Consider the following 9,652-nt stretch of genomic DNA (forward strand, 5'->3'; position numbering starts at 1 on the left):
ACAATCCTGTCACCTGTGCCTGCAAAATCTATCCCAGATCGGCCCACTTCTGTCCCCTCCTCTGTCTCTACCTGGTCCAGGCCCCATCATGACTGGTCCTGCCTCAGGGCCTTTGCACTGGCTGTTCCTTCTCCCTGAATGCTCTTCCCCCAGCTGTAATAACCTCATCTATTTCCTTTGCTTTTAAAAATGTATGTCAAGGGACTTCCCTGGTGGTCCAGTGGTTAAGACTCTGCGCTCCCAGTGCAGGGCACAGGTTCGATCCCTGGTCGGGGAACTAAGATCCTGCATGCCAGGCAGCACAGCTAAAAAAAAAAAAAAAAAAAATGTATGTCAAGGATGTAAGTTCCAAGAAGGCAGTGACTGTGCCTACCATGGTCACTGTTGGGTCCCTAGCTCCTAACACAGTTTCTGGTACACAATAGATGCTCAATAAAAATTTCTTCACAATGGAAAGAAATTGTTTTGGAAATACATTGAACCTCAGAAAACAGCCTGGTTGTATTCCCAAGTCCCGGGTGGGAGCATTTGGCCACAGACACTGATAGAGATTTAGAAAAAGAAAAAAAAAAAAGCCTCCAAATTTTGGTTGCCTCCCTCTGCCTTTAATTATTTTGTCGACAAGGTTCACAATTCAGCAAGTCAAGGTGGCATTTGAGAGGGACGGTTCCCTTTAGTGTAGCTGACAGCTAATTTGTGGGAAGTTTAATTACAGGCGGCGTTAATTAACTGGCAGAGTGCTGGGCACGGAAGGCAGCCATCTGTTCCTAAAAGCGTCCTCCCCTCCTGGGCCTGGTTGGGAGGCTGGGAGGGGTGGGCTAGGAAGAGGACAGGGCGTGGGGAGGAGGTGGAGACAGAGGAGGAGGGTCAGGTGATGAATCACAACCTTCACAACCTCCCTTCCTGATGCCATCAGGGCTGAGATCTGGGCAGCCAGCCTCCCTGTGGCCGGCACCATTTTGCAGCTGCCTCCAGTGGTTGCTGGGAGTTCCTTGGAATCTGCTTCTCACGGGTTGTATCATTAGGAGCAGAGGGTGTGGAGCAGAGGGGTTGACGAACACACTATCCTCAGGTCACATTGGAGTGGACTGGCTCCCGCCAAAGGAGGGTGGGAGGAGGAGCTGGGCCAGACCCAGGGGTGAGGGATGCCCTAAGCAGCCTGAACTGGGAGTGGGGGGATAATTCTGCCTCTCATTCCACCATTCACCCAGCTTTGTCCCTTCTCAGCTATCTACCCTGGGGCAAGTCACTTAACTTCTCTGGGCCTCCCTTTTCTCATCTGGAAAATAGGATTGATTATAATAGGACCCAATTCCATTTGTCTTTCTAGAATAGTTGAGCCCAAGCGTTTTCAGACTGCTGAAGGGAGCTTTGTTATGAACTTGAAGTGGCATTACTTGTTATTACTAAAAATATGTATGCATATTGAGGAGGGTGTGTGTCCAATAAAGCTGAGAGCCCTCGGGCCTTGTAGGACTCTGGGGCCTTGCATATGCTGTTCCCTCCTCCTGGAACATCCTTCCCAGCCCTGCCCAATTGCTTCTGTTCTATCCCTCAGGTCTTGAGGTAGATGCCCTCTGCCTGAGAAGCCTTCTCTGACCCTCCAGGCTGGGGCAAGTGCCCCTGTGGACCCTCACAGCACCTGTGCATCCCCCATCACCCCCGAGTCACACTGTCACTGCTTTGTCATGGCCCATTCCTCCCACTAGACTGGGAGTCCCATGCTGGCAGGGACTGGGTCTGGCTTGGTCACTGCTATGTCCAGTGTGCCCAGCACAGGCTTGAACAAGTAGACGGTCAGCACCAATTGTTGTACAGACAGACATCTGGAGCCATGACCCACACATCGGGAGGTGGTGGCCAGCAGAAGGCAGAATCCAAAGTTAGAGCCATTTAAAAAGGAACAAAATAGAACCATTTGAAGAGACGTGGATGGACCTAGAGACTGTCATACAGGGTGAGGCAAGTCAGAAAGGGAAAAACAAATATCGTATAATATCGCTTATATGTGGAATCTAGAAATGGTAGAGACGAACTTATTTGCAAAGCAGAGTAGGGTCACAGATGTAGAGAACAAACTTATGGTTACCAAGGGGGGAAAGGGGGGATGAATTGGGAGATTGGGATTGACATATATACACTACTATGTATAAAATAGATAACTGGGACTTCCCTGGCGGTCCAGTGGTTAAGACTTTGCCTTCCAATGCTGGGGGGGCAGGTTCACTCCCTGGTCGGGGAGTTAAGATCCCACATGCCTTGTGGCCAAAAAATAAAACAAGCAATATTGTAACAAATTCAATAAAGACTTTTAAAATGGTCCACATCAAAGAAAAATCTTAAAAATAAATAAAATAAAATAGATAACTAATAAGGACCTACTGTATAACACAGGCAACTCTACTCAGTGCTCTGTGGTGACCTAAATGGGAAGGAAATCTGAAAAAGAGTGGATATATGTATACGTATGACTGAGTCACTTTGCTGTACAGCAAGAAACTAACACAACATTGTAAAGCAACTATATTTCAATAAAAATTAATATATAGGGCTCCCCTGGTGGCGCCGTGGTTAAGAATCCGCCTGCCAATGCAGGGGACACGGGTTTGAGCCCTGGTCCAGGAAGATCCCACATGCCGTGGAGCAACTAAGCCCATGAGCCCCAACTAGTGAGCCTGTGCTTTAGAGCCCGCGAGCCACAACTACTGAAGCCCGTGCACCTAGAGCCCATGTTCCGCAGCAAGAGAAGCCACCGCAATGAGAAGCCCATGCACTGCAACGAAGAGTAGCCCCTGCTCGCTGCAACTAGAGAAAGCCCGCGCGCAGCAACGGAGACCCAACGCAACCAAAAATAAAATAAAATTTAAAAATTAATATATAAAAAAACAAAGTTAGAACCATTTAAAAGTGGAGGGGACTGTCTCGGGTGCAGGAGTGTGGCCCCGGGAAGGCTACATCCTCTTTCACGGAGTTAGATTCTTCCTCTGGAAAATGGGTATATGCATAGGAACCTGGCGCCGGATGCAAGGAGTCAGTGCCGGAAAGAGCATGGCGCAGCACCCGCCACGCCGCATGTGCTCCGTAGTCGTGCCGGTGGCTACTGTTATCCTTGAGTCCACCCCCATCACTGAAGTTGGTCCCCTGTCCTCTGAGCCTCAGTTTCCCCATTTGGCCATACTCCCCCTTAGACAAACACAGCCAGGGCTTGCCCTGGATGGACAAGAGGCAGCCTCTGCTGGCGCTTACCTAAAGCAGCAGTCAAGGCGGGGCCGATGGGGCTGGCACAGGCTGGCCTCACTAGGCTGGCCGTCCTTAGCAGCGCCCGGCTTTCCCGGAGGCGGCTGGAGAAGGGCCCAGACCTGGCTGTGGGGGGACTGAGGAGGGTAGGATGATGCTGAGGGCTCTTCTCAGAGGGTACTGTGGGCAGGGACCTCTGTGTACACTTATTAAGCACCCACTGGCTGCCAGACGAGGCTGCCTGGGGTCTTTGCCCATGCTGTTCCAGCTGCCAGGTTCACTTTTCCTTCTCACGGTGCTGATCCCTGCCCTTTCTGCTCTCAGTCTAGAAGACACTGCCTGCAGCAAGCCTCCCAGATGCTCTGGGTTGGGTCAGGCACCTCCCTTTGGGTTAACACAGTGCCTATGATTCCCCCATCACAGTACTGATCACCCAATATTATAGCCGGGCTGTGGGCAGGTCACTTAGTCAATCAACAAATACTGACAGTGTCAGGCACTGTGCATGCTTGGGGAACCCTGCAGGGCAGGTACTGTTACTGCCCCCATATTACAGATGGGAAAACCGAGGCTCAGAGAGGTTTAATAGTGGAAAGAAGCCATGTGGCCTGGGGCCTGGAGCACAGTAGGGTCTCGGTAAGAGCTGGGTTTCATCCCTGGTGACGGTGAGCTCACTCCCTCCGCTGGCATGGTTGTGAGACAGGTCATCTCTTTGGTGAACCGGGATGTGCCTGTGACCTTGAAGGATGCTCCGGCTTAGAGGTGTGGGGATTCATTCATTCAGTCAGTCAGTCATTCATTCACTTATTCAACAAACATGTATTGGACAGCTCTTGTGGACCAGTGGCAGGCATGCTGGCCACCCCAAATATCTGTTCTCTCTTCCATGGTAGTAGAATCCCTGGTTTTCAGCTGGACCGTTGGCCATTCAGAATAAAGACTACATTTCCCAGCACCCTTTTAGGCAAGTGTGGCCACATGGCTAAGTTCTGGCCAATGGGGTGTGAGCAGAAGTGGTGTATGGGATTTCTGGGGAAGTGTCCTTAAAGGGAGAGGGCGAGCCTTTCCTCACCTCTTCCTCCTCATTGACTGGCATGCAGATGTGATGGCTAGAGCTCAAGCAGCTGCCTTGTCCCATGAGGAGAAGGTCACTTGCTAAGGATGTGGAACAATAAGATAAAAGGAACCCGGGCCCTGGACACCGTGGAGCCTCCATGCTATCCCCGGACTGACTACTCAAGCTCATGAGCAAATAACCCTGTGCTTAAGCTGCTCTGGGCAGGTCTCAGATCCCATGGCCAACTCCAAGCTTGACTGCTACACACATTCCTCCCTGTCTCCACTTCTCCATCCTCATCCCAGCCCATGCCTGCTGGACAGAGAGGCCTGTCCCTGCTTGGCAGCTCTGGCCTTCCACAGCTCTTGGCAGCTTTGGGCCATCCACAGGGACCAAGACAGTGTCCTCTGGATAGCGGAGCTTCCGTTTGCGGCCTTAGGGCCATCAGGCTAGGAGCAAAGTCCCTCAAAAGGGGGGTGGGAGGTCTTTACCATCTCCCAAGCATCCTGTGCAAGGACCTCTGCCCACATCTCTGTGCCCCTCCCCACCCCATACACACCAGAGCTGTGACCAGCAGCCCACTCTTTGCCATCATCCATCCAAGAAGAGACCCCCTTTCTCTGAACTACCTTGGAGGTTCCCAGCTATGTAGTGAAGTGCAGATCGCAAAACACAAGTGAAAAACACTCCCGTGTGTGAAAAAGAAGACATTTGACTAAACACAGACATTCCCTCATGAATCCACCAAGACCAGACTACCGGGTCCAAATCCCACTATCACCCGTACGTACACTGTGCCCTCTGAGAAATTCTATAAAATATTCCCTCCTGGACCTTCCTGATTATGCTTGCCTCAAGCCTAGCATCTGCCCCTCATTCATTGCCTAGAAGACCCCCTTCACTGGCCCAACCCTTCTGAGAAGAAACACCTTATCTGTCCACCATGAAATTAAACCACATCTGAGCTGGTCTCTGAATTCAACTACAAATTAACAGAAGCTACGGGGGACGGAGGCACCGTGAAATGACACCACAGGGACACCCAATCATCAAAACCCAGATCCGGGACATCTGTGCAGGGTGAATGACCTGGTGGCCTCAAATAAACAAATTGCAAGGAAAATTTGAGAAAGATGGCAAGAGAGGCTCTCGATTAACAGAGACTTAGGAGACCATCAGCAATAACCCTAGACTCTTATCTAGATCCTGATTCAAAGAGCCTAAAAAAATTGTATATTGTAAACGTGCACATTTCCTTGTGCTCCCTAGGTGGATATTTCATGCTATTTGGGAATCATTATTCTGGACATGATACTGGAGTTTGCGGGGTTTTTTAAGGGGTCTTATCTTATAAAGCAGGGTCTCTCTCCTCAGCACTGTGGACCTGCAGGCCAGACCATTCTCTGAGGTGAGGCCGTCCTGGGTACTGTGGGGTGTGGAGCAGCCTCCCTGGTCCCACACCCTCGATGCCAGGAGCCAACCCCGGTCATGACGACCACAGATGTCCCCAGACACTGCCCAGTGTCCCCGGGGGACAACATCCCCACCCCAGCTGAGAACTACTGCTTTAGAGACACAAATTGAAATATTTACAGATGAAAAAGCATCTGGGATTTGCATCAAAATAGCGAGAGAGGAGGAAGAATAGAGGAGACCAGAGTGGCCAGTAGATAATCATTGAATCTGAGTAATGGGTACATGTGGGGAGGGTCATTATTCCATTCTTTCTCCTTGGGTGTGTTTGACACTTTCCACTATAAATAGTTGAAATGCTGGGGAAATTCAGATTAAATCCATAGTTCAGTTCATCGTAACCTACCCAAGGTGCTCTCTCGGTCGAATCAAACGTGCTATGCTGATGTGAGACATGAACACTCAGGAGAAGCTGGGCAAGGGGGTCCATGGAAACTATCTCTAGCACCTTTGCAACTTTTCTGTAAAGCTAAAATTATTCCAAAGTAACAAGTTTATTTTTTGTTTAAGGTTTAAAGGGATAATAAGCAGATGGGAAATCAGCCGCTCCTGTGCCCAGTGTTGGAACGGAGGCACAGGGGCCCCGTCGCAGGGCCACCAAGGACATGACGCACCCAGCAGCCCTGAGAATACCGCCCCCCCGCCCCCATATACCCTCACTCGCCCACAGATGCCGGGAGCCAGCCTTAGGCTCAGCTTGCCACATGCATGGCATGAGGGGCCGGTCCGCCCCACAGCAGCCAGGGCAAGAATCCGCTTTCAAACCCACTTTATTACCTAGTCTCCAGACTAGAAACACTCCTCACTTCTACCTTCCCCGCCCCAATCTCCGCCAGCCAGGGGCGGCGGGCCTCAGAGGGGTTCTTGGGGTCCCTCCAAGGATGCGTTGGCCTCAGCTGCCCCCACGGAGGTGGCACTCCAGCAACGGGGGGCAATGTCTCGGGTCAGTAGCTCCAGCCTCCGGGAGCGCAGCCGGGTCTGGATGGCCCAGATCGGGGGGTGGTGACCGGGCGGCAAGGGGTCCTCCTCGTTTCTGTAGCTGCCGACGGTGGAGTCAAAGCCATCCTCCGTGCTGGCCACCGACTGCTTGCATACAGGGCAGGAGTGCTGGGCGGCCTGGGAGAACCAGGGGTCGATGCACTTGCAGTGGTAGGTATGGGAGCAGGGCAGGATCTTGAGCCGGTCACCTTCCTCGTATTCATCCAGGCAGATGGCACACAGGTCGTTAAGCCTCGTGAAAGTGCTCACCTGGGCCCTCTGGCTGGCCCGCGCCTTGACCACCGGCCCGCGGGCCCACCAGGCCCACAGCCGCTTCCATAGATACCGCAGGACGAAGAAGGCAGTCGTGATCAGGGCCAGGGTGCAGCCCAGCACCCAGGAGATGGCCAGCATGGGGTGGCAGTCCAGGTCCGGGCAGGGAGGGTGGTTGGGCAGCAGGAGGGCGTGGGCCATTTTGTCGCAGCGCACGATGACCCGCAGGTCCTGGGAGGTGGCCTCGCCCACGAACACCGAGGGGATGGTGATCTGGCGCCGCAGGTCCTCGTAGACATGGGCCATGAGCACCAGGCCGTCAGAGCGCACGTTGTACACAATGGCCGCCTGGAAGCCGGCCCGCTGGGCGTGCAGCACCTTGAGGTCAAACGTGCAATCGTAGCGGCGGATCAGCACGATGGCACCCAGGGAGCCGTTGCCCGGCCGCGGGCCCTCGATGGGACGGCACGCGTTGGCCGGTCTGGCCTCCATCAGGTAGCCCCGCACGCCTTCGGGGGCTAGGGGCACCCCGAACAGGGCCGGCAGGTCCGCAAAATCCACGGTGCTCGAGTTACCGTCCAGCACGGCCCGCACCACCTCCTGTGTAGGCGCCGGCAGCCCCAGAAGCATCAGTGAGACCCTGACTGCCCCCAGGGCCAGGACTGGCCACGGCTGCCCCATGGCCGGCCCCTCCTTCTCTGGCCCGCGGTGTGGAGCTAGGACCCCCTGGGCACCACGGACAGGAGGCCTCCAGGCATCTCCAGGACCTCCCAGGGGGCCCGTGGCCGGGGTGTGAATGGGGCCTGAACGGGTGGCTCAGAGGCAGTTAGGCAAAGCAGCCGGGACCTGCGTGGCCCTAGACAGAAACAGCTCCTGGTGGCAGCCCAGCGCGCATTGTGCCTTTGAAGGCTGGTCCCAGGAGGAGCTGACCTACCCAGGCGGCCTTCCTAGCAGATGATGCTGAGACCAGGAGCCCCCAGAGTTCTAGATGCTCCCAGCCTCTGTGACATCGTCCTGTTACATCCTGGTCCCTCACCCACACCCCCCACCGAGACAGAATTCCTGGGGCTCTGACCTGGGGGGCTGGGCAACCTTCGCAAAAACCTCTGGAAGGCTCAGAGCATCCCCAGCTCCTGGACCTCGTAAGGCCCGGAGGTGCCACAGAGTGGGCTGGTGGCTGCCCCACCACCACCCCGTGGCTTGGATCCAGCCCTCACACTCACATTCTGCCAACATCATCTCCCCAGGCCTCCTAGGGACCCACTGAGGAAGGGGCTAATTTTTTCCCCCCTTTCGAGATTTCCAGGGGACTCAGACTTGTTCAGGGCACTCTCTGCCCATGAGGTCTGAGAGCCCAAATCCCAGATATCCTCCCTCTCTCCCCCTCGTTCACTCTACTCCGGACACATGGGTCTCCTTGCTGTTCCTCCAACACACCAGGCACGGTGCTGCCTCAGGGCCTTTGCACAGGCTGTTCCCTCAGCCTGGAATGCCCTTTCTCCCTGTGATCGGCTCTTTCTCACCCTTCAGGTTCTCAGTTCATATGTCCTCAGAGTCTAACTGACTTGATATGGGGGGAGGGAGAAGTGTCAAGGTCAGGGCTGGGCTGGCAGGAGTGGGTGGTCCAAGTCCTCACCACCTGGTAGACTACCTGCACTGGCTTTATTCTCTCAGGTCAGAGCTTCCTTTCTAGCCGGGTCTCCAGCTGTCCCTCATTCCTCAGCCAGAGCCCTGGCCATCAGCCTCATGACCCCCCAACTCCTCATCCCCAAATCTCCCACCGTGAGTCTGCCACCTGGCTGGGAAGCCTACTCAAGCCCTGATTCCTTGCTCTGTCATTGACAAGCTGTGTGATGCCAGATAAGTCACTTAAGCTCTCTGGGCCCCAGCTTCCAGATCTGTAAAATGGGTGTAATGATGAGGAACCCGTCTTGTAGGGCTGGTGGTATGAGAATTAAATGAGAGAATGCCTGATTGGCATTCAGCATAGGGTCTGAATTTTTTCATTCTCCCATAACAGACCTGCCTCCAGTTCACAACTCTTTCAGTTCATCACCACATGCCAGCCAGGGATATTTCTAAAATCTCAATCCTCTGGTCTCTCCCATGCTCTAAACTCTCCCATGGCTCCCCATTGCCCTCCAGATAAAGTCCATGTTCCTTTCTGTGTCCTACAAGCTCTCCCATGGTCAAGCCCCTGCCAGTTTCCAAAGCCTCAATGCTTTTCTTTCTTTTGTAAAAATTATTTGTTTATTTATTTATTTATTTTTGGCTGCGTTGGGTCTTCGTTGCTTTGTGTGGGCTTTCTCTAGTTGCGGCGAATGGGGGCTACTCTTCGTTGCGGTGTGCGGGCTTCTCATTGCAGTGGCTTCTCTTGTTGCAGAGCACGGGCTCTAGGCGCATGGGCTTCAGTAGTTGTGCCTTGCAGGCTTTGTTGCTCCTCAGCATGTGGGATCTTCCCAGACCAGGGCTTGAACCCACGTCCCCTTCATTGGCAGGCAGATTCCTAACCACTGTGCCACCAGGGAAGTCCCCTCAGTGCTTTTCAATGCTCGAAATGCATCACGATTTGCTGAGCGCTAGAACTTTGCAAATGCTGTTCCCTCTGCCAGGAACAGAATTCTCTCTCCTCAA

At 53.6% G+C, this 9,652-nt stretch overlaps 1 protein-coding gene across 1 annotated transcript; it reads right to left on the bottom strand.

Moving 5' to 3' along the window:
- Window positions 1-6,537: 6,537 nt before the first annotated feature.
- On the bottom strand, window positions 6,538-8,254 carry ZNRF4 (zinc and ring finger 4). Its single transcript, XM_055091410.1, is given in 3 exon segments — window positions 6,538-7,720; window positions 7,722-7,833; window positions 8,094-8,254. Coding segments are annotated over 3 exon segments (1,374 nt in total). The 3' UTR covers window positions 6,538-6,619.
- Between the last annotated feature and the right edge of the window lie 1,398 nt (window positions 8,255-9,652).

The sequence above is a fragment of the Physeter macrocephalus genome, chromosome 2 (assembly GCF_002837175.3).
Source record: "Physeter macrocephalus isolate SW-GA chromosome 2, ASM283717v5, whole genome shotgun sequence".
In the NCBI taxonomy this organism is placed as follows: domain Eukaryota; kingdom Metazoa; phylum Chordata; class Mammalia; order Artiodactyla; family Physeteridae; genus Physeter; species Physeter macrocephalus.